At 38.7% G+C, this 26,912-nt stretch overlaps 1 protein-coding gene across 1 annotated transcript in view; it reads right to left on the reverse strand.

Annotated features, from left to right (window-relative positions):
• The window catches only part of LOC130090484 (plexin-A2-like), a gene marked incomplete at its 3' end in the record, with an annotated part of 166,725 nt that overhangs the window by 56,995 nt on the left and 82,818 nt on the right, over window positions 1-26,912 (reverse strand). The window contains exon 4 of the mRNA XM_056257878.1: window positions 15,832-15,966. Coding sequence (XP_056113853.1) covers window positions 15,832-15,966 — 135 coding nt within the window. The remainder of the gene's footprint in view (window positions 1-15,831; window positions 15,967-26,912) is intronic.

Below are 26,912 nucleotides of genomic sequence, written 5' to 3' on the forward strand. Positions count from 1 at the left end.
ATCCGCTTGAATCTGTGTTCTTTAATGTGCACATTGTCAGTAAATCACCCGCAGAACTTTTCACTCCCATTGGCACTTTTATGAAATCGCGTTAATTTGCCCTGTTTAGTTGTTTTTGTTTCCTGTGTTAAGCATAAACCTTGCTAAATTGTGTCAGTTTTATGTTTAGAACAAGAAAAAATATGAACAAGTAACTTAGTAAAGTTACTACAAATAATATATATGCTAAACAATTAAAATGGATGAATAAACAAATATATAAATCATCATCATCATAATCCTAATACAAATAATATTTAATGTATACATTCATTTTATTTATTTAAAATGTATTATTATTAATAAATAAATCATTTTAATAATAATTATTAAAATTAATGACAACAATAAGGATATATACTGTATATAAATTGAAATGTAAAATTTTTATAGTAAATAAAGGGTGTCCTTGTAATACTACCCGCTTCAAATCAGCCATGTGTTTGGTGCACACCTGCCACACAAGTAATACTTCAATAGCCTCAAAAATCCTTACAGGTCCAGGGCAATCTTCATTCAATCCTTTATGAAATTTCCTTCCCAACATTCATCACTGTCTCCGGCATCTATCGCCCACCAGTGTGCCTCTCGCTCCCTGTTGAGTTCTGTCAGCATTGTGCCAGCGCACCACTCGAGACTGACATCCATCACCCACTCGGCGTACGCTCGCTGCATTAGTATTATCACCCTGATGGTAATTCACTGTGCATCACACGCTCTGAACGGATATAATTGAAGACAGTGCTTCTGTCAATAACTTACACATCTAACTCTAGAGAGCAGGTCATGGAGCGGGAATGGGAAACCTGACGATGCGAAACCCGGCCTTATTAAGTGAGTCCAAGACCATATGAGTATTATTAACATATCAAAGGTTTGTACTGACATTAGAGACCGAGCATGCGTCTCAGAGTGTGTCCCTCAAGAGTAAATGACACAAACATGAAGTGTGCAAGATGCATCCATCAGTACGGCTACTAGTGCTGACAGCTCTCGCAAAATGATCTTCACAGGAGGACAGATTCAGAGCTGCTAGATTGATTCTTTTCACTGTTGGCCGGCAACGGTGCGTTAGGACAGACATCAGAGCTGCTCTTCCGACACATGCGGTACCCCGAAAAAGGCCGAACCTGCCACTACCGCTGAGTAACCCAGAAAAAACAATCACCTCACGCCGTGCAGGGTGTTTACAATTGCATCTGAGCCATTAGCAACCCAGACAAAGAGCATATGCAGCTCTGGCAGCGCCCGTGTTGGTGGGATGGCAAGCAGGGGTGGGCTTCACCCCAGACCCGGCCAGGACCGGCCGCTAAACCTGCAGAGGTGCTCAGGAGGGGATGCGCTCGATCTACAGGGGGCTTCATTTACAGCCTCTCGCCACTAAACAAGAGGAGGAGTGCTGGGCCCACTGTGACATTCAGCAGGGATACATTGACAGGATCTGTCTGGAAGCACGCAGACACATTATGGGCTGGCACAGCCTGAGACTCCACTCAAATTTGGGCAGATGTAATCGATAAAAGAAGGACAGGGGTTTTGTTATTCCGGTATCTCCGAAGCGAAGGCTTTAAAAAGCTTGGACTCGATTAATGAGAAGTATCTCGGAATCGCTGCCAGACACCAGATCAAGCCAAATGAGGACGGAAATACAAAGAACCTGTTTTGAAAGAGACATGGAAATGGTGAAGTCAATAGCCTCTGCAACATAACAAGTCCATTATTAGTTAGCCAAAATACAAACAAATGTATTATCCTGATAGCCAACACATTTATTATCCTCACAAAGAGAAATTTAGCTAAAGATATATATATATATGAAATGCATTAGCAAAACAAAGAGGGATATATAGAAATCAGTCATAAATATATTTACCATCTTCTAAAATAATGTTGTTGTTGTTGTTGTTGCTGTTGTAATTGATTGTAAGACAACAATTAGGGGCTGGTAATGTTGTAGCAATTTAAGAAAATGTATTTGGTTTCATATTTCTGTTACAACATCATAATATTATTTGGTTATGTCTTGGTTTAATTCAATTTGTTAATTAAGAAAATATAGAAAATTGAATACGTCATAAAGGGCGTGGAAAAATTTATTGAATGGGAATACGTCAGAGACGATTTTTGACCACTTCATAAGTTTCTTTGTAGTATTTAATTGATATCTTAATTTCAAGCGATATTTTGTTGATCACTTATTTTGGATTTAAATAAATAAGAAGAAAAACAAACAACGCCTGGTGGAATGAAGCGCGTAACCAAACACAAGCCCACTACCGTGCTTCAGTGGCCTTGAGAAAAAGCCCGAAACAAGTACATCTAACAACAAAATTTACTCTAAAAGCATTAACCAATGTTGTTGTGCCTTCAGGTTCCTTACATTCCTCAAGACAAAGAAGCCCTGAAATACTGTATAGAGAAAGATACGGTTGTTTTCCACCACACCGACAGGGAACAAAGTCATTTCTTAGACAGAGAGAGAAAAAGACAGAGCGAGTCACACGGCACTGCCTTCGTCAATTAGACAGCTAGCGCTAATGATAATATGCTAGCAGAGTTTCTTGACAGAACTGAGCCTGATTACTTGAACTGGAAGTCACTTCTCCATGAGACTCCTTTTTTTGTTTAATTAGGCTTGTAAATGATTATTACAATTAAAGCCTGCAATTAGGAGACTGAAGCGGCATTATTAGTGATGTGACGGATGTCAGGGAGACCTCTTGGTGTGGTTGGGCACGCACAAAAGCTACGGCATTATGCAGTCATGTGCTGACAGCTCGAATGACTGTTGATATGCTAGAACATTTTAATTGCAGATGGTTTTATCTTGCTATCCTCACGTCTGATCCCTGCGACAACAGTGCAGTTGCTTGAAAGTGTTCATTTCAGTGACTCTATAGGAAAAAAAATCAAGTTTGTCTCAGATATTTCTCCTAAAAATCCTTTAGAGAAATACAACAGAACCAAATGATAGTATACTTGATGTACTTCTGGGATATGATGAGTCAAAATTGAGAATTTGGTTTGAGAAGCATGGGAGATCTCTTTCTTGTCTTGCTTTAATTTCTAGGAAAATGTTATTGCTGAGAAGTTGCTATTTCAAAGATCTGGAGACTTGATTGTTCTTCTCAGAAATTCTTCATTTAAGTATCAACTAGATGCTTCTAAAACTTTGAAAAAATAGACACAAATGAGCAATGAGATGATTCTGAGATATAGATAGTTCAAACTGAGAATTTAGTGTGAGATGTATCTCTTGCTTTAATCTCTGGGAAAATAAAATTGCTCAAAAGTTCAATATCTGGAGATACTTCAAATAATTTAAGTATCAACTTTGCCTCAGATTATCATAAATCTCCTTAAGGGAAATAAAGATCAGACACAAATGAGAAATGAGATGATTCTGAGAAACAAGTTAAAACTGAGAATATAGTGTGACAACCATGCAATCTCTTATATAAAACAAGGACGAGTTTTTGCTCAGAAGTTTCAGAGCTCTGGAGACTTGATTGTGATTCTCAGAAATGTTTCATTACTCTTTAGGAGTTTTAGGAGAAATATCTGAGACCAAATTGATCCATTAACGTAACGTTTCTGAGAATCACAAAGTTTCCAGAGCTTTGATACAAAAACATCCGAGCGATGTAAGCATCTACTGTATTTAGGCAGTTGCTACTTCAATGAAACATTGCTACGAAACATCTAGTAAGAAAGGGATTTCCTATGCTTGTCAAAAACAAATTTCTCAGTTTTGACTTCTAATATCTGAGAATGTCTTATGTTTCATTTGAGTCAGTTTTACTTCTCCTAAGGAGGATTATCTGAGCCAAAGTTGATACTTACATGAAAAATATCTGAGAATCACAATTAAGTCTTGAACTATGAAACCTCTGAGCAACAGAATGTTCCTATAGAGATAAAGACAAAACAAACTCCTTACATCACAGAAGCATCTTATGTCTCATTATCTTCTGCCTCAGATGTTTCTCTTAACACACTTAGAAAAAAACTGAAATAAATTAGACACTTCTGACATCCAAGCAGTTAAAACTGATACATTTGTTGCTTTAATCTCATTCGATCGCTGACGTTGCTCTTTCATAGATCATTTGAACTTTTCCAGCACTCTTTTTGGACGTTTTTTCACAAAACAGCAGGGAACGTGTTTAGCCACTCATCACCGCTAATGCTTGTCAAGCCGTTTTACGCTATCGACATCTCTCATTGGGTGGTCCGACTCGAGATTGATGCACAACAGAAAGATTGCAAAGCCGAATGCACCCTCTTACCTCTGCCGCTCTCAACCACGGTTCTGCTTACTAGCCGCGTTATGCTGCGCCCCCACAGAGCCACCGCTCTCTTAACAAGGCATCAACGGCCCCAAAACAAGCCACGCAAGCAGATCTCAGATATACACCACCTCATTTGAGACTATTAAATCAACACCGCACTGAAAGCCCCTTAGAGGCTTGTGAGACAGCAACAAGCATTCAGCAGGTACAGACAGTGCCGATAGCGCCTGCCTCCACTCTTAATAACAACCAGCATGACACTGGCTTGTCTTCGTTCGCTGTACTAAATCTAGGACTAGCCTGATGGGTCAGAGGGCGACATGGGGTACAAACGGGCTGTTTACTAACAAAAACAAAAAACTTTCACCTCAAGGTCCAAATTCTCAGCTGAACAACAGCCGCTGCTAGTTCGCCGAGCAGCAGAGCAAATTATTTATTGACAGCGCAGCTTCCATTGAGGGTGGAAAAAAACGGAGGGACGGAGGGCAAGAGAAAGCACCTTGAAGCCGATGCGTATTTTAATTAAACACTTGATTGGGGCCGACAAGAGTTTTGCTATCAAATAATGAGGTTAGGACTGGCCAATGGTTCTTGTGCAGCAAACCTGATTAGTGCAAATCCTCGCTTAAGTCAATTAGCAATGCATGAATGCAAGAGGAGGGATGCATTTCATGTGATTGGTGACTGCCCCACATTGAGGGTTCATTCTAGTCTTGAAGGAGTATCTGTAAGGGTGAATAGCAATGGTGACCATATACAATTGACCTTTAGGTTGACCCTGGCAGTTTGATACACAACACCAGGTCAGGCGCTGACCCGAAGACCGCAATATACGCGGCGTTCAGGCATAAAGCCTCCTGGTGTCTGGAGAGAGTGCGAGATTGGAACCGGCTTTCAGAGAATGAGTCGGCTAAATAGCTTCATCAATAACGCTGGACGCGGGACGTATCGACAGGGGCATTTATCCTGATCTGTCCCTCTGTCAATAGCAAGTGAAGCAGTCACGTTGACACTTAAACGTGTACCTTATCATTGGAATTGATTCCCCTACCTGTACTTTCTATCGCGCAGCAGTGACCCCCTAAAATTTTTAGATAACAGACAATAGTATCAATCAGTCCTGCAATTGTGCTAGCAAGATAGTATACTTGCAAGATTGAATTGCTAATCAAAAAGAATGATTGACAATAGCAAAATGCACATCACTGTTCATTTAATGGCCTGCAGATGTCAAGCAGTCCTAAAGCCCTCTGTGTGGCATCAATGATCTTTTGCTATCATGTGTCACAGACTAGCATTGTCCAAGTTCATAAAAACACAAGCATGGATTTCATGACGTGGATATTGCATCTGACCCCAAACCAAAATATATATATTACATTTGAACTACAATATATATATATGTATTTATATACACACACACACACACACACACACACACACAGCAAGTTAATTTCATAAACTAGTTTGCTTAATTTGTTAGCATTAGCTACAGTAATGCATTAGATGAACTAACAATAAACAAAAGGATTTTTAAATAATTGTATCTCCAGTAATTTCATAAACTAGTCGTTTAGTGACAAGCAACAAAAAAGTTAATGCATTAGATATCGTGAACTAACAATAAACAACAGGATTTTTACAGCATTTATTAAGCTTGGCTAATGTTAATTTATAAATATAGTAGGCCAGGTTTATTTATATAGCATATTTCATACACAATGGTTATTCAATTTTGTGAATTGAAGTGAACAGTAAAATAATTTAATAAAAAATACAAAATAATCAAATGTACAATTTCTGTGCTGTTTTTTATTGTTAATTCATATTTGTTAATGCATTAACATTTATTTATATAACTTTGCGATGTTAAAATGTTTTATTATGTTACATTTACCATTACATGTAAATTTAAATAAATAATACAATTAAAACCATCCTGATCAGAATAATAAATAATGTAAAAGTGCTGTTCATGATGGCTGTTGCCTTAACCTACTGTGATGAAAACAGATATATACGCAATAATGGATAAGCTGGACTGGTCCAATTTCTCATGAATACAATGGATCTCATTTCTCATTCTTTATGCTTAAAAAAAGAACATTTTCATTCTTCCCCGTCAATTACCGTGGCAGCTACAGTTAATCTAAGTCTTTGTCCAGGGCAGCATGAATGACAGTGATTGGTGGATAGAGGGGAGAAAAGAGGTCGCTGGTCAAGACACTCTCCTTGTTCCCATTTTTTAGCAAGAGCAGCTGCACTTTCACAGGGTGACCAGGGGTCAAGGCAATGCTAGGGGGCATCTGAGGCTGAGAAGGCACTTTTTATTGGCAATTTTGCTTGAACTTTGGGCACAATTCCTCAGTTTAGCTCATTGTTAGCTGAGCTAGTCAATAACGGAAAAACAGCCAAACAGAATTCCAGGCTCCGGGTCTTTTCCTGTGCATTGTGTATAAGAATCAGGAGCTGTGCGCACACACTTCTGTTAAGTGAATATTAATGCTGCTTTGTTCTCATTAATCACATCCTCTGCTCTGTTGATTTCCTGTTAGCCCTTTCATCATATATACCCCCATCCCCCTAACCATGCCACAGTCACCCAAACGCTGACATCCAGACACATGCGCACACATTTACAGAACGCCACACACACAGACACAGAGACACCAGTGGCTGTCGGCCAACTCAATCTGCATGCAGGATGAGGGCCAGATCAAACCAAACAAAGACAAACAAGAGACTCGAAAGGCACCAGGCGTAAATCACAGGCTAGATGTGGTTTCTTGAGGGCACTATCTGCGCAGACAGTATTTCACTTAGTTGACATTTGACTATTTGCATAAATGTAGGCTTCGGAGAATAATAGAAATGCTAATAAAATTGGGCGATACCCTTTTTATATGTATGCATCTATGTATAGTTCAGTCATGAAACTCTAGAGGGCGCAGGCTGAGAGGTCCTTTACACGCAATCTACAAGCAATTACATCATTACCGCATGACACAAGCTGATTGGCCTCTGTTGATCCTGCAGCCAATGAGATTGCTTTCTCAACATTTAAATAGTCTGGTTCATTGTTTGCTGTAAGCTAGTCATGCAGCTTGTTTTTAGAGTTCCCCTGAAACCCTCTACCTCCCACAGCTCCACCTGCCTAGATCTGCTACGAGATTTATCTGTCTATTTATGCAGCAGCAGCATATCTTACATCTCACAGCACCATGTATGTGTATCTAGTAGCACTAGCAAATCCATACTGCTGTCAGGGGCTGGGCTGTTCAGACCTTTAGCCTCAGCATTATAAAATACATTATATTATTATTATTATTATTTTTGTGAGTCGTTTGCCACTAATGAGTTGTTAAAAGTTTTATTGCATGACTGATTAAATTGTAAAACGACAATCGGGCAACAAAACACTGACAATCTATTTCCATACACTTATTTTATCCTAAAAAACATAAAACTTAGAAGTGTCACTTAGAAGTTGGTGATATACAGTACATTAAATTAAATTCTAAATAACTAAAATGTCACTAATGTATACAGTGGATTTTTTTCCCACTGTATACACTGTTTTTTCCACTATATCCAAGCTACTTAAAAATGTTACAAATTACACTATCCCTATTTGGAGAAATGTAACATTCAATCACAAATGCCTCCATTTGCAATGGCTCTAAATTTGGCTAGGTCAGCGCTGAACGTGGAGACAATCTTCAGCTAGATAATGGAAGAAGAAGAGTGTTATTTTAGGAGCTGGCTGGAAATGGACTGTAGAAGAGAGGAGAGGGCCTCTAAACAATCTTACTCCGGGTGAAAAATCCCATTTCCCTGCGTTTGATAACCACACAGTTCATTTCCTACACATTTCCCAGACAAAGGTAGTGCAGGCCTAGAGTGTCTCTCTGTGCGCGTGTGTGTGAGTGAGAGAGAGATCAAAACGGTTAATACATGCAAATGACTCGAAGTACAGTATGTGTGTGCGCCAAAGGAGGCTAAGGCTACGCAAAGACATAGAGCAAATAATCGGGTTCTTCAAGACGGGGAAAAAGGGAAGCCATGCATGGATTTTAAATTTCACAGCTGAGCACTTGGGAGAGAAACTGCCAGGGTGGAAATGCGGAGGCTCCTTTATTTGGTTGATGATCTCGGTTACGTCGCTTTTATGAGCTGAGGTGGGGAGGCGAGAGAAGGGGCCGAGGATAAGGAGCAGATCTTGGAATCCCAAGTTCAGCCTGAACGTTTGCGGCTATATGAATGACAGCAACACATGCAGAGAATCTGGTTTGGTTGTGAAAGTCAACACTTCATTCACAAGCTTCTCCACGTTAGTCACGGCATTGGAAATGTCATGCCACTCTTAATAGTGGGCGTGGGATGGACAACGTCAGATCAATCTCAAGTCGGGTTTCTAAGGCCAACTCACAAAATCAAACTACTGTGCAAAGCTTCAGAGGACGGCACTGATGACTCATAATGCATGTTTAAAAAAGAGGCATTTCCCAACAGACATGTTCACATCTTATTACGTGCTTTTGAAGCTATGCTTTCATTGCTCTAAATGGATGCTTGGTGGGTTTTGACCTATGGCCTCAGCAGCGCTGATAATTAAATGAATAAATGATTCACTGTGAATCGTTCACCACTAATGCGGTGGGAGTTAATAACAATTTTATTGTGCGACTGATTAAACGACCAATCAAAATAGTGACAATCTATTCTCAAGCCCTCTCCTGCCTGATTGAAAAATAATTGTCACACTGTTGTGCCATTTCAGTTATCTTCATCAGGTCTTTCAATTAAAGGTAGAGCAAAAGGTGCTTTATTCATAGATTTATAGTGAATAGAAATAGAAAATAGAAAGTGTTGTACAATCATCTTACCATTTAAAAATGTCTTTGTTTTTTTAGTTGTGTGTGCTGATATGCAAAAAGGCAAGTCAGACAAACCTGGCAGGCAATATTTCTTTCCTCCTCGCAGTTTGCATAAGGGATTGGTTTACACGCTTCGATGAGAGCGAGACCAGGGCCGTAGCGTTTGCTGGAGTTGGTTACATGTGTTGGATTTGCATATGGCAGCAGGTGTGGCTTTGCTTGTGCACAGGCCTCATTTGATTGTGAGGTCGTACAGATGACACTTAAGCACTGTTCCAAAAACCAGAGAGCTCAGCTCAAACGTTCATCCCAATATGTGTGTATATTTCATTTAGAATACATGCAATACACTATAATATAAAGTCCAGTCTATCTATCCATCCATCCATCCATCCATCCATCCATCCGTGTTTGTTTGTGTGTGTGTGTGTGTGTGTGTGTGAGCTGTAGTGTGTGTGAGCAGTAGTGTGTGTACTTACAAATTGTAGTTTACGGCAATTACTGATTTTCAAATTACAAGACAAAAATGTTAGTTAGTTACATAATCTATTACATTACACATTTAAGTATACTGTAACATAATCTGACTACTTTGATTACTTTTAGATTACTTTTGACCTAACTCATTTATCACATTGATTGGAATAGGATAATCTTGTACCATATTGATATCAAAATACAAAGAAAAAGAAGTTACAACTCTATCTATATCCATCTATCTATCCATCTATCTATCCATCTATCTATCCATCTATCCATCTATCCATCTATCCATCTATCCATCTATCCATCTATCTATCTATCTATCTATCTATCTATCTATCTATCTATCTATCTATCTATCTATCCATCCATCCATCCATCCATCCATCCATCCATCCATCTATCTATCTATCTATCTATCTATCTATCTATCTATCTATCTATCTATCTATCTATCTATCTGTGTTTGTGTGTGTGTCAGAGAGAGAGAGAGCACTATATGCAAAGTTGCCTATGTAGAGTGTACCAATTCAGTCACTATTCAGATCCAGGATGCCGTCAATGCAGCACACTGGGTTTTCAAACAGAGACTCCCACTCGCATGGCAGCAGTTTGCCAGAGAGCTGACAAGTAAAGACTGTTTGCAGTCAGTTAGAATGTAAAACCTAGATGAGATATTTTTGAAACAGTCTTTGACACACATTTAGCAAATGTGCATGACATCGCTAAGTCTCCATGTCTCTTTCAACGACTCCCTGTTTTGTTTCCCTCGCTCGCCACTCTCTCCCCTCTGTCTCTGTAAAGCTGTTATCAGCTGAAACAGCTCTGACCTTTCATAGCTGTTAGCCTCTGGCTCCCTTCCCCAGCCAAACAGCCACAGCACTTTATCACAAGACTATGAATTACCACAGAAAGGACACCATCTCGCCGCCTGCGTGATCTAAGACTGTAGACGCTCCTGCTCTGCTCTGAACGCTCTTTCTTCCAAGCCCTTCATAGACATACTGTAAACATGTTTGACATAACCTGTATTTTTTGACTGCTCTGGTTGTGGACTGCCTTTGGTCTGTCTGGAGCTCATTTGTCTTTCAGTTTCACCATATTGCACTAACCAATAACTACGGACCATTAACATGGTATTCGTACATATACACTGAGACAATGAGCCCTAAAGTCTATGCATGTGTGTATACGTATATATGTGGTGTGTGTGTGTGTGTGTGTTTCTTTTTATCTCAGTGTGAGGCAATCCGTTTCTAGACTATTTGTGTGCATGTGAGGGATGGCTATGCATTTGGAATGAGCTGTATTTATGAGTCTTTGAGAAAATGCACAATATATGGCATCATAGAAAAGAATTATAGATGCCAAATGGGAATGGCGGTAGTGTGAAACGTTTGTGGGTAAAGATGGAGTGTCTGTGCGTGTGTGCGTCTGTGCATAAAGTTAAATTACATGCTGGTTTGAGCATGTTTGAATGCTAACCGCATATCCACTGCTGCCCAGGGTGTCTGATGCATGCATGCATGTATGTAAATATCTATGATTATAATAAATCTATCTATCTGTACCCACATATCCATTTGTACTGCATTCTTCACATTAATCACAAGCCTTATTAAACATAACCATTGTTTAGTCACAAAAAAGGGTGCAACTACATTTAAAACGACATAAAATAATATTCGCAACGCATTTAAGTTTCATAATGTGGAAAATAATATAGGACAGGACTTGATTTTATCAATTACTAGATGACTAGATCATGACAAAGTAAAAAAATGCTATAATATTACTAAGTGATGCACAATATATCTGGATGATATATCGATTCAGCCAATTTTTTATTCTTCCCTTTTTTTTTACCAGTATCAATAGTTTTCACCTATTTTTACATTTTTTGCTGTCATTTAGAAAAAAATAAAATGATATATATATATATATATATATATATATATATATATATATATATATATATATATATATATATATATACACTACCGTTCAAAAGTTTGGGGTCGGTACGATTTTAAATACTTTTAAAAGAATTCTCTTCTGCTAACTATGGCTGCGCTTATTTGATTAAAAATACAACAAAAATCAGTTATAGTATTAAATATTATTCCAGTGTAAATCAGCTGTTTTCTGTGTGAATATATAGTAAAGTGTAATTTATTCTTGTGATCAAAGCTGAATTTTCAGCATCACCAGTGTCAGTGTCTTCAGTGTCAAATGATCCTTCACAAATCAGTATAATATGAGGATTTGATGCTCAAGAAACATTTATTATTATTATCAATGTTGAAACAGTTGTTGGTCTGTCAGTTGTACATTTTTTTTTTTTTTTTTTTGGATTCTTTGATGAATAGGAAGTTCAAAAGACTTTTGTAACATTATAAATGTCTTTACTGTCACTTTCGATCAAATTAATTATTCCTTGATAAATAAAAGTATTGATTTCTTTCCTCCAAAAAATTTAAATAAAATTCTCACTGACCCCAAACTTTTGAACGGTAGTGTATATATATATATATATACACACAGTATATATATATATAAGTTATACATGCTTCATACAGTATTCACTTAAGCATCACAAAAATTCACTTTCCATTCAAAACAAAATAATGCTTTTTTTATATATATATTTTTAAAATATAGATTTTCAGGCCATTTACTGGTTATTAGAAGTACAATTAAAATAATTATTGGCTTTTTGTATCGGCCAGAATATTTATATTGTGCATTTATTCTATTATTGGCCAATATTTCAGTTACATGAAATATTATGTTCAATTATAACATATTCAGTACAATAGTATATGTATCCAAATATCACGGTATTACCATCTGTCCTATTTTTGTGAATGACAGCAGGACAGAGATACGAAGAATAGCCATGTGCCTTTAATCTGCCATTTTGACTCCTCTTAGCCAGTAAACATTTAGACAGTATCCTACACATCCTCCCCACAGAGCTGCAATAACTACTCTAGTTCAGCCATTTTGGCTCCATTTTCATTAAATTACACCCAAAACGTGACAACGGTAAGCTCCACTCCGCCATGACGGCTCTGTTTCCTGCTAGCATAAGAGCTTGTGCTGAAAGGTGAATGCTAATCCTGCTGCTCTGTGAAGTGTGAAGCGTGACTACGCCGACTGACTCCTCAAACAGCGGCGTGCTGGGGTGACGGAGGCCGTGCGGTCTTTAGCAACATTTTTTTGTTCCTCTCAGCCCAACAAGAGAACGTCTCACACCTGCATCCTGAATATTAACACAACTCACAGAAGATACGGGCAGGCGTTATGAAGAGAAATACCTCCGAGAGCAATTCAACCCGAGTCAGACTGAAAAGAGCTCATTGAGCTCAGCGATGCCTCTCAACGTGGTCGTTTAATAAGCTGTAATATTGAATTAATCACCTGAAACACTTAAAACAGGACAAAAGTGGGTGAAGAAATGATGGAACGTGCTGATAGCTCTTTTACGACGGGATCGGTTTGAATTACTGCATGAGAGGGACGAATCTTTTGAGGTTGCAGCGAACACGATTCCCTAAAGACTATTCAGCACTAGTGAAGAGATACACAGGAATTTATATACACGGCCTTATCCCAAACAGCAACATTTGTTTGCCATAAGAGAACTGGGGATTTCAAATATGAATATGAATATGATTCCCCAAATATGATGATCCCACTTCCAAAAATATAAATAAAAAAGGCAGCTATAATTTTTTCATGTATAAAGGCTCATTTATACTATGTGAGACAAATATAAGAGTCATATAAAAAAATTAATAAACTGAAAATAAATATTTTGGTAAAATACTTGAAAACCCCTGAACCATATAACTAGTTAAGAGCAATATAAAGTACAATTTAAAATAGACTCATCCCTCAGTTTATAAAACAAACCAAAATTTCAATGGAAGTCCGTATATATTTGGTAATTGACAGAATACCGTAGATGTTGTCAATAGAGTTTTAACTTGTATTTAACTCTAAATATTTTTAGATTTACTGAAACCTTATCTTTAAAAATATAGCATGTGTGTGTATTAACAAGAAAGAAAGAGAAAAAGCAGATGATGCAAGGGCCTGGAACTCAAGCCACAAAGTTGATAAAATGCTGGGGTCACTTCAACGTGGCTGATAAGTGTGACAGGGTGTGTGTGTGTAGACAGGGTGTGTGCTGACTCAAGTCTCCTTCTCTTTCTCCTCCCTTTTCCCTCTCATCTGCTGCTATGCGTGATGCCCAGTGGGGCTGACCCAGCGGGCCGCCCGTGTACAGATATGATGTGAACCTGTCCGCCCACTGTGCATTAAACCACGTCTCTCATTACCCCGTTCCACTGCCCACGTGTATCCCAAGAGGAGATATCAACCCTCTACAACGGATGCTAAAAAAAGCCTGGAGACGTAAGCAACCGGCCTGGTCATCCATCTCTTAGCACAGTGAGCAGAGACAGTATTGTTTCCTTTCCTTCTCTTTAGAGACTGTCTCTCTCTTTTTCTTCCTTTCATCTCTTTATTTTATAGTCTGAAATAGGGTTGGGCGGTATGATGGTATATATTTGTCAAGGCAAAAAATGTGTAGAGATTCTGCTATGCTGCAGTGTATCCATTTAAAAATCTGGCATCACGCAGAAAATATTATTAATAAAGCGAATCAAAATTAACTCTGCTGCATTAAACTAGTCAAACTGATTTACTTCATAATTTTTGGTTATTTTACAACACCCCCAACCACTGCACAAATCATCCAATAGCATTTATAATGTTTCACCATCTTGAGACTTTTTAACTCTTTTGATATATAATGTGAATCAACATTACTACAAAAAAAACATTTAAATTTCAGTAAAAAACAACAACTATAGCCTATGGAAGACTGTTTTTGCCTCAGAGTAAAAACGAAAGAAGGTAATTGTGAGATAAGTTTAAAATAAGAAAAAACTGTCACATTGAGGAGAGATAAAATGTCAAATCGTCTTAAATAAAGTCGCATTGTGAGATAAAAGCTGCAAATGTGAGAAAAAAGGTGCAAAAAACCAGAAATTATGTCATATTGTGAGAATAGTCACACTAAGGTATGTTTCCATCCACCTGTTTTTATATCCATTTTTGGATATCGAAATGAAAAATACCAAGATACACATCAAATCTAAAATTGTGCATAAAAATGTGCTCAAGTGAGGCAGATATATTTTTTATCCAATAAGAAGACATAACTAAGCACAAACGGTGGAAACACATTTAGGGCATAAATTCCCTCAACTGCACAACACAAAACTCATGTGACTTTGGCTCACCGGTGGATGTGATTGGATAACTAACCAGTGGACCAATTTCAATGCACAGCATCTCAAGTGTTTGTTTGATCATTCTGAAATGCCTGAGCCAAAGTCTGTCATCAGAATGATTTAAAACCATCTCACATGATTGCGTTCCCAAACACCAGCAACCCGAACACAAGATAGCATGACAGGGTTTATTGTGTTTCGTCATTTATGATGCAGGAAAGAAGAGCAACTGTAACTTCCCCGATTGCAGCAACTTCCATTTTTATTACAGGTGTTTTGTGCCAATTTTATTTATCTCTTGAACACGATGAAAACGCTGCTTTATCCACAAATGTTTTATGCGGTACTCCAATTTTGCAAATAAGTGAAATTCGCAACTTTGGGTGGAAACATAGATACTGTGAGATATAAAGTAGCAATTGAGAAATAACTTCACAATTACCCTTTTTTGACTCAGAGGCCAAGTGTTTTCCATAATATCTTGATGTATAGAGTTACCGTGATATAAAATGACTCATACCGCCCACCTCTACTCTGCAATGCATCCCATGGGAAGTGTTGTGTGTATTGATATTATGTGAGCAGGGTCTCTCTCCATCTCTCTCTCTCTCTCTCTTCATTATGCTGTCAAGAGAGGGTGACCTTGTTCTCTCTCCATCTTTCCTTCTTCAGCTGTCCCTCCATCACTCTCTCCTTCACTGACACAGCTACTCTACCCTCTTCCCATTTCTCTCTTTCATTAGTGGATGCTGTCACGTTCTCTCCGTCCTACAGCTGTTATGGATGGAAGAAAGAAGCAGAGAGGGGAGAGCATATACATGCATATATTCAGACCTGTCTCTCCGACATGACGTAGATGAAGCTGTTGTCCAGGGAAAAGGCCATGTCTCTGAGAACAGGGCTTCCATCTTTGATCACCGGCAGAGTTTCATACTGGACGCCACCTTGAGGAGGACCGTCAACCCGAATCTAAGACAAAAAAGAAGAAAACATGCGATCATTAGCAGAAATTAACCACTTGTCTTACATTTTCACCATGTGAGAATTTGGCTTACAAGATTTTCCCCCCAAAAAACATTTTTTCAACATTTCAAGGCAAAATTGCAATTAGTGTGTTACTATTCAATATTATTATTATTAAATTGTTCTCTCTCTATATATATAATTGTATTGCTTATAATTATTCTAAATAGGACAAGAACAATTTAATAATTCTATATAATTATAGATTATATATATAATATGAAAAGTAACACACACTAACACACACTAATATATATATATATATATATATATATATATATATATATATATATATATATATATATATATTCACACACACACATAGTTAGGTAAATGTATAATATTTTGTATAAGTAATAATGAATAATAATATATATATATTTTTTTTTTATAAACACATTATATTACATACAATAATATTAAAAATAATTAAAATATTTTATATAAGATTACAAGTATACAATATTTTAGCTATACAAAATATATTAGTACCTTTTTTGGTGTCAAATAAAATACAAATATTTATACAATATTTAATCTTTTCTACAATCTATTTTATATAGATTAAAGCGGTTCTGGTCAGGTCAAAGGTCATCAAAAAACGATAAAATAATAATTGACGTCACAGGTCTCCTCCCACCGCATTCACCCGTCCCAAAAGACAATTGAAAGCCCGGGACACACACCGCGGCTGTCCTGCATGGAGTTTGATCGGGGTTAGTCCAAGGTCATGTGTCTGTCTACTACTGCTTTACAATAGAGCAGACGAGGAGGCTGAGGACGACCCTAACAAAGACCAGGAGAATGAAGATCATTCAACGAAACCAATCAAAGGCTACGGTTATGATTACTGCCAAATCTATAACCAAAACAGTTGTCATTCTCTGCAGTCTTTCTCAACACAATTCTGGCCAAGAGTAGAGGGAAGAAGAAAAAAAAAGCCCTGTTCAAGCATTACTCCACTCCAGTGAATGTAAAAACCATCTGTGAGCGGCAGACTCCCAATCCACTAAACTGACATTTACAGCACACAACGGTAAATGTGTTCATACATAAAACATGTCAGCCAGTCAACAAGACCCGCCTCCTTTTGCTCGGCCGAGCATGACCCTGATACGACCTGGTGCGCACCGAGGGGACCTTATGTCATGGAGAACTGTGTGTCCAGTAGTCCGCGGAGGGCACTTTGAAGAACATACTTCATTTGCAGTCAGGAAGTGGGTCTGGCATTCTGGTTGTAGAAGTAAATGTTGTGTTCACTGGTCCTACGGGGGACTATAAAGCAATCAGACATGGACACCGCAGTAGGTTCTGTGGATGTAACTGTAAAAGTGATGGGAGGCATGCACAGTTTTAAAGGACTAGTATATTTTGGCGGATAGAAAAACTAACCCCTGTTATATAATGTATACTTCACACACTTTGTTATGGTGCTTGCATTGAAAAGCCATTAAAATGATCTATAAAATGTATATAATTGGAAGTACAGACGAAGATGATCCCAGCTCTAAAGTGGCAGGCTACATGTACAATTACTTCAGCTACACTGACCCAGAATGCATTTGGAAATGGATTGAATATTTTCACTTTTTCCCCGACCACTGATCTGTCAGTCACCTGGCTTGAGTCTCGTTCTGTCATCATTGTTCTCTCTGCCTAATGTTTGTCTTCTCCTTACAACCTTCTGAAACATTTGCTCATTACTTTTTCATTATTGGCACATTCTTTTCTCTCTCTCCCTCGTTCCCATATGCACATTATAGATGGCTGCCGTCCCTTTGGCTCCAGTGTAAGTGCAGCTGTCTTTCTCAGAGCCCACGCAGAACTACTCCCGACAATCACATATCATTCTGTGTGTTCTGTGTTGAGTGCGTGTGCACACCTATTTTAAATAAGGATGTGCATTTTATATGTGCTTGTGTATTAGATTTCCATGTCAATCAGCACTGACAATCATTTCCCTTATATATGCATGCTACACTGTCTCTTTCTGTTTCAAATATTCATTTTGCATGTTCATTTATAGGCGTTCTATGTACAAGTAGCTCTTTATGTGTATTTGCATGTGTGTTTGTATTTGTATGAGGGACTTCTGAGACCGTCGTCGGTCCCTTCCAGCTGCACGTTCATGCCAAGAGGATGCTTTTGATGTGAGAATGTAAGCGTGCAACAACAAAAGTGCTTGAAGAGAAACCAGAAACAAATTCTCTTGCTGTTTAACATGATAACATACTGCAAAACACTCTTTCCCACACTGTACATGTGCGCTTTATACATAGATACGTGCACCCACATCTGAAACAACCTTTAGGGTACCTCGTTCTGAATGCATCCCATTTCAGATTATTCACGTTAGCTAACTCTTCTCGAACTAGAAACGTACTGAATACAAATCAAAAGATCCACATCCACAGAACACTCCCACCACTAGAGGGATACTCGACTCTGTTTACATCTAAAAGTCTTTAATAAAGCACAACTCAATCTTTCTTTAAAGCGATTACATGACAGAGTAGACGAAAGAGAAGAACTGTAAGAGGGTAATTTAATTCCAACACAAAGCACTGAAACATAAACCTGCTCAAAGAAATTCAGCAACAATATTTACTCTCATCTATTTTAGCCATAACCTCTAAACCACATTTAAGCATGAATGATCAAAGCAGAAAAATGATCATAAAGAAACCTGTATGTGTTTCCCATATGTATTCTCCCCCCCCCCCCCCCCCCCCCCAATGATTTTTTTGCAATGAAAAGCAAAGTAAAGCACGGACCTCAAGAATATTGTTTCCAAACGCTGTGGGACCTGTGCACAATGGATGTCCTTGTTTAAACATGTGTGTGCATGGGAGCGCAAGGGAGTCAGAGACCGAACTCAGACTGACAGAGCAATCTGTCCCGTGGCCTATCTCAGATCTTCCGTAATCCATTTTAAATGTGTAGGCTCACGCAGTATGTCGAGACACACAGAAAGAGAGAGAGAGAGAGTGAGAGAGAGAGAGACTCTGCCACCTGAACACACTGAATCCAATTACACTAAAGGGGATTCCTCAAAATTGTCTGCTCTCACAGGTCAAATGTCAGTGCTTATCCAGTAAGGAAGGGGGTAACGCTAACTGAAAGGGTTAACTGTCAAAATAAGGCCAACCTGACCCTCAACTTCTCCCAGATTCGACTCACTAGTAACAGACAGAAGGATTCAAACACAATAGCTCTGTTCTATAACTTAGTGAGCTTCCTTGCTGTCAACTGCCCATCAATTTCTATACATCATTAATTCATTAATCATTCCTTTACCATAGTTAATGAAGATGGATGGATGGATACGGATAGACAGAACGATACACAGAACTACAGATAGATAGACAGACAGACAGACAGAATGATAGATCGATCAAGATGGATAGACAGACCGATACACAGAACGACGGACAGACGGATAGATAAATAGACAGAAAGATACACAGAACGACAGACAGAACGACAGACAGACAGAGCGACAGACAGACAGACAGACAGACAGACAGACAGATAGATAGATAGATAGATAGATAGATAGATAGATAGATAGATAGATAGATAGATAGATAGATAGATAGATAGATAGATAGATAGATAGATAGATAGATAGATAGATAGATAGAGATTTCTCTTCTCGTATAGGGTGGGATGTGGAGCGATATTTCAGGTCCGTTGGATGCAGCAGTATTTCTCTCTCTCTCTCTCTCTCTCTCTCTCTCTCTCTCTCTCTCTCTCTCTCTGCTCTTGGAGAGATTTTTCTGAGCCCCAGTCCGCCTGGATAACACATCTAATCCATCACCTGTGTCAGCTTGAAGAATTCTGGTGTCAGCAAGCCCTCTCTCCCTTTCTTTCTCTCTCTCTCTCTCTCTCTCTCTGTCTTCTGACGGTTTCTATCAGTTGAAAAGAGGCTCTTTTGTTCCCGCTGCTGTAGTACAACACTATCTCCCATAACGCATGTGTTACAGCAACAGACTGCTAGGGCCGTGTGTCACTTTCCATCCAGACGCATTTGAGCACTTAAGCAGATCTCAACCTCTCAGGGACGGAGAGAGAAAGCGAGAGAACGGGAGAGAGTGGACAGTTTCATTCTGACTATGATGTTTAGCTATTTGCATGACTCAAAATTTATTTTACCACACCTGGACATCAATAAAAATTAGCACCAATGAAAATGCATATTTACTAAGTTTTCCAGTAAAAATATCACGAAAACTCAATTTTTTTTTGAAAAGCAAAACTCCATAAGATATTGAAACAAATACATTCAAAAAAGCCAATTTGTATTTCCATTTGGCGATTTGCATTTGTTCATTTTGGACCCTCACAATAGATTTCTGGTTGTGTTAAGTTGAACTAAACAACATAGGGAACATTGGAGAAAGTTTCATTAGTCTGTTATTTCATACTCTATGCGAAGTTCATTATGCAAATAACACCATAACATCATAAACTAAATATATGCACTCGTGTGATATACGCTATACTGGCAAAACATATGCATAGTAAGTAAGCACCTAATCATAATGTCTTATTAAACCTAAACTTTGCTTTATAATGTGTGAATATTTCTTTAACATTCTTTAATGAGTTTTCACTGTTGCTAACCAACTTCCTAAGTCCCATTACTTTTGTCACTAACTTCTAACTTATGGTTTTCATTAAACACACTCCAATAAAGCACGCAAAAAAGTTTAAGAAGCAGTCATTAAAAAATGCATAAAGTCAACCACGATTCTATACATATTCATGTCTATGGATAGTCAGGTCATTACATACATTCTCAACTCTGCCAGGCTTTAAATATAATCTGTAAAAGCAATTACTACCAATATCTGCACAGCTGAGTGTGAACTTATTAAGTATGATCCTGAAAGTAACTTCACAGGAAGTAAGCCACATTATCCATAAACAACAAACATAGGGCCCTATTTTAACGATCTGAAACGCAAGTGTCAAAGCGTAAAGCGCAAGTAACTTTGTGGGCAGGATCCCGGCGCTGTTGCTATTGTACCAGCGGGATAAATGCCTCTTGCGCCTGGCGCAAATCTAAAAGGGGTTGGCCTGAAGTAGCTTCATTATTCATAGGTGTGGTTTGGGCGTAACGTGAAATAAACCAATCAGAGCGTCATCTCACATTCCCTTTAAGAGCAGGTGCGCATGTTCTAAAGCGGATTCCTATTATAACGGCGGATTTGCCAGGCGCGCGCCAGGAGCGGTTCACAGCCGAGGAGAGCAGCGTTCTCGTCAGAGAAGTGACATTGGGGATGGAGAAACCCACCCAAATTAACTTCTGTTAAACAGGCGTATGATAATTTGGGTAAATGTGTAAGCTACATGCTTTTATAATAAATTGTCTATCTATCTATCTATCTATCTATCTATCTATCTATCTATCTATCTATCTATCTATCTATCTATCTATCTATCTATCTATCTATCTATCTATCTATCGTAATAATGTATGATTTGCAAAAATGAAAACTGCTGCTTAGATGAGAGAATCAACGTGTATGCGCGTTGTGCACACGCTACATTGATTATGGCCAAGCATGCGGCCTTAAAATAGCATAATGAACAACGCGCAACGCGCCACTGACTTTAGACTAGTTTTTTTCTGGTCAGTGGCGCAATTGTTTTATAGAACAGCAAAATAGCATGAGGGAAAGTTTGCGCTGGAACACGCCTCCTCTTTGCGCTGAACCGCCCCGGGGAGCGCAAGTGTATTTCTTAGTTAACCGACGTGTGTCTGTGGAGGGAAAAGTCCGCTTTGCGCGGGTGCAAAATAGGAATGATACATGCGTCAGTGTACAAAGTCATTTGCGCCGAGTGCAAGATAGGGCCCATAGTGTGTCAAAGACCGTAAAGCCTAAAAATGTATAGCGTGCCATCATAACAGAGGGAAAATCCCCCAGCAGTGATCGGGTCATAAACATAACTAGGTCAGTTTTAATCGCATGACTTTTTGCCAGATGAAACAAAAGTACCTGAAGCGCTTTAAATACTTCAAACTCTGAACATCATGTCATACATAAACTTCCTAAGAATTACACAGCTTTGATATTACCTGACCTAAGTTTAAAACCCACACAACTTGGAGTCAGCTTTTTTCTTGCTGGTTACAGAAACCACATCTCAATAATGAGTGGCTGTGGTAAAACATGATCAAAAATATCCCTAATTATCCAAAAATGCCAACACGCAGACTCGTAGCTACGACCAGCCGGCTATATTTAGAGCAGTTTTAAAACGACAGAACCACCGCCAGACTGGTGGATTGTGTCCAAGTGAGCTCATTGAAAGCTAAAACTAATGTTGAACTAGTGGTTATATTGTGTTTTTCTGCACTTAATTGGCCCGAAGTGTTCTGCATTAAGATTTATTATGCAGTTGAATTCCACGCTGAGGTTTCCTCTCTCTCACAGAGTTTCGTAGATGGTATGTTGGACCTTTTGTAGTACAGAAAGCAGCTCCTAAATTCAGAAATCTTACAAGATTAAAGAGAATCAACAATGAGACAAAGATGAGCTTGGGACAAGACAAATAGTGTTTAGAATTTTTGTTCCAGCCTCTATTATGGATTTTTACCATAATCTCATGGCTTTATCCATGTTCACTGGACCTGTGGAGAACCTAGATCAACCTACGGTACGGTAAGGGAACAAATGAAGTGTTCTGCTCTGGAGAGCTGGCAGAGTGTTTACTATACGATTGTGTGTCCCATTAATTGTGTGCGGAGGAGAAACAATGTAAATTATACGGCCCCTCTTGTTTGCATCGCTTCAGCGAGTATCAAAGCAGCATAAAAAGTGCATGTTAAAATAAACTACAGACAAATTAGTATGCACCATTAAAAACCAAGAATCTATTTCTCAGAATTGCATTTCAATTGTGGGTCAAAGTCAGAATTGTGTGATATAAAGTCGCAATTGCATATTATAAAGTCAGAATTGCATGATATAAAGTCAAAATTGCGTGATATAATGGCAATTCCGGATTATAAAGTCAGAATCGCATGATATAGTTGTAATTGCGAGTTATAAAGTCAGAATTGTGTGATATAATGGCAATTGCAAGTTATTAAGTCAGAATTGTGAGATATAAACTTGCAACTCAGAATTGGACTTTATAACTCACAATTGTGAGTATATATCTCGCAATTATGAGAAAAAAGGCAGAATTGTGAGATAAAAAGTCGCAACTATCTTTTAAATTGTTTTATTCCGTGCCGAAAGCAAGCTTCCATACATTTAAAAAAAATTAATAATTCTATACATCTACATACACACAACAACTTTTATAAGATAAGCCTTAAGCACCAAATCAGAACCTGTCAAATGAGTTGCAGACACAGTGGGGGTCCAGTAAAAAAAGGAAGTCAAATCTCAGTAGGGTGTTCGGGATAAGAACTGATCAGAGAAACCAAAACCACCCTAAGCAACAACACAATTATTAGAGATAGCTGAGCGGCTCAGAACCACTGTTGTAAAATTAATATATATAGGTGCACAATTAACTCACACACTATCAAAGCAACTTCAAAAACATTTGTTGTAACGCCAAATCATGAGCATGAGCATAATGCGTCTCTCTGTCTCGCTTTCTACCCATTTGAGTGCTTACAGTGGATGATGGAGTGAATAAAATCTAAAGTTGCTGGGTGAAAGAAAAACAGAGAAAGGGAAAGCAATGCAAAGCAGTTCAAATTTCTCCCCTAGAGAACAACCCTATTGTGTTGCAAGTTACCAGGCTGTAATTTGACATAAAAGCAGGGACGGACTCGGACTAAAAAACGGCCCTGGACTTTGACTAGGCCCGGCCCAAAGCAATCGGTGCGCGGAAACTCGACAACAACAACAATAACGCCTGCCATGAGTGTCACTTTAACTGTGGCACATGATACTATACCATCCAAATTATAGCTAACAGCATATTATACAATCTATTCCATTCTGTCTTAAAATGAATTTATTACTTAATAATCTTAATTAGTTTATGCAGTAATTAATCTTAGCTACTGCGCAAATAATAACACCACATCTAAATGAAAATACACCATTACAAATGTAACTTCTGTATTCAAAATCTTCAAAGTTTGTAAGCATTAACTGTAACATTACCAACATTTTTAAAAGTAAAAGCACAACATATTTCTTAATATTAGCAACTGCATGTGGCATTTTACAGCTAAAATGTTGAAGTTTAGCTGTTTTAACTACTGTAATCATTAAAAATGTAGCAAGCTGAATATCACTTCCTAACATCATCCCTAGCAAGTAACTTGCAAAGTAATTTCTGATTAATTCGGTTCGGGAGTAGTAGAGATAAAAGCCCGCCCGCACTGACAATTGATTGGTTGGGTCCTTACATGCGCTTCGTGAGGGACACGCGCACACTAGCACACACGCGCACACACGCAATCTCTCGCTCCCTCTCTCTCTGCCGTGCACGCGCTACGCATGCGCGCTCTTGCTCGCTCTAGATTCCGGGAGATTTTAACTAATTTGCGGACATCAGGGAGCCGCTATCAATATGCGGGAGACTTGGGATGTGTGTGGCGGCTGGTGGGCCGGCCCGCCGGCCGTCCTGGAGTACCGGCCGTTCTGTGATTCTCCAGATCACACAGATGGCCAGTCCGCCCCTGCATAAAAGGAACAGAGTACAGTGAAACTGAACTGAGTGAATGCTCATTTTTTTTATTATAATAATAATGATAAAGGAACGCATGTCAACCGCTTGCGGAAACTGAGACGGCTCACATATTCATTCAGATCAGTCCGAATAAAACCCTCGTTTATCCTCCTGGTATAGTCTGGACCTTAAATGACACGACCAGAGCAATGGTCTCTTCCTGTCTAAGTGGGCAGATCTTGGCCAGAATAAGCTGCAATGAGGACGAGACTTTACGGTGCAAATCAAAAGTCTGGCTAGGCAAGACTATCCTCCTAGTAATTAAACATTTCCGCTTCTAGAGGGCAGAAATGCAGCTTGTCTGTTAGGTGACGTTTGTTGCTTTATCAACTTCATGCGTTATGCTTAGAGCCACTATTACTTATTTACACTGCTACACCTTATTAGCCAGAAAATATCATGCAGATCTTATTTACTCAATGTAATTAATCTTTTCCTTCTGATTCTACACAAATGCAGTTCACAGTCTTGGGTGAAATGTTCTTTTATTATTTGTTCTTTGATAAGGTCAGTCTCTCTCTCTCTCTCTCTCTCTCTCTCTCTCTCTCTCTCTCTCTCTGAGGGTTCTCATCTGTTCTTCCTTTTCTTTCTCATGATGTGCGGTTCACAATGGCCATCTATTTGTCTCTCTCTGCACCTCCAGATGATTACAGGTGCCCTGATTGCTGTTTAATCCCCAGACTGGAGTGGGTCGGATTCTGCTTCCATCAAGCAAATAAAAAAATAAAAAAATGCATGTGCTTTAAAGTTTTGTTAGTATGCTTTTGATAAAATAAATAAATAAATAAATCATGGACCAGAGCAAATCAGATTCTGCGTCCATCAAGCAACTGAAATACATGCAAATCACCAATTTTTTTATTTTTTTTATTTTACTTTACCAAAAGCAAACAAATCATACAGTAATGTAAAAAAGTAAAAATGCATGTGCTAAGAAAGGAAAGAAAAGAAAAATATCACAAAGTAAAATTAAACTAGCAATTGACTAAACCATGTTTAATTACCATATCAGAATCAAGTATTCTAGAAAGCTTCATAATAATTTACCATATTTTATTTATTTTGCACTGCTTTGGTAGATTAATTCAACTGAATTCAAAATAATTCAACTGAGAGAGAGAGAGAGATGGCGGGAGAAAGAGAGAGAGCTGTGATGATAATAAATCAAATTCTGGTCCACCTGCGAGGCAATTGTATAAAGGTTTTTGATTAAAGCTCACACTAATCACTCGACAGTGCAATTCCACATCTATACACACAGACATGAGAGAGAGAGAGAGAGAGAGAGAGAGGGGTATAGAAAGAAAGCGTGTAAAGAAAGCAGGACAGAGGAAATGAGGAAAAGAGAAATGAGTAACAAAGTGTTGAGAGAGGAAGTGCAGCTTTGTTTTTGCTGGAGGCAGTATATGAAGGGTATGTGTGTGTGTGTGTGTGTGTGTGTGTGTGTGTGTGTGTGTGTGTGTGTGTGTGTGTGTGTGTGTGTGTGTGTGTGTGTGTGTGTGTGTGTGTGTGTGTAAAAGTGTGTGTGTGACACACTCTTATCAGATGACCTGTTCTGCTTTCCCTAAGGACCTGCTGTAGCTTATCTGCTCAAATACGCTGTTTTCATTCAAACCAATATCTTTCTACTGTCCAACCAGGACTGACCACTCGTTCGATGGCCCTCCTGGGCGCAGAGAGCGATAAGGGTCACGTGACCCGCTGTAGTTGGCGATGAGGGCCATGTGACCTGCTGAGCATGCTTCTTTTCACGGCCGTAGCAAAGCAGGCCACAACTCTAATGCCCAGGATCGGCCGCCACCATCACAGTAACCATGGCAACACGTCCCCCGGGGACGCTGGGGGTATTACAGCGGTAAGCCCTAACACTGACCCGCTCAGAGAATACGTGCACACAACCTCTCAAACGACGAACAAAAGCATCCGTTCTCATTTTGAGCAATGCATACGGCCTATGGACAGGTTTGCGGTGAGTCTCGTGAGATGTGTGCTAATTGATCACACATGCACGTATGACAGCTTTACACAACATATGTGCATAAACACATGGACATATGTCTGACACACTTTCAGGGAAAAAAAAGATAGTTTGGGTGTGGGCATTTTGGTAGATGAACACTGGACTAATCTATTTATATTACGTTGTGTTAAATTATGTATTTTCAAAATCAAATATTCAGTCA

Source organism: Rhinichthys klamathensis, unplaced genomic scaffold (assembly GCF_029890125.1).
Source record: "Rhinichthys klamathensis goyatoka isolate OS25496 unplaced genomic scaffold, OSU_Roscu_1.1 h1tg000147l_1, whole genome shotgun sequence".
Lineage (NCBI taxonomy): Eukaryota > Metazoa > Chordata > Actinopteri > Cypriniformes > Leuciscidae > Rhinichthys > Rhinichthys klamathensis.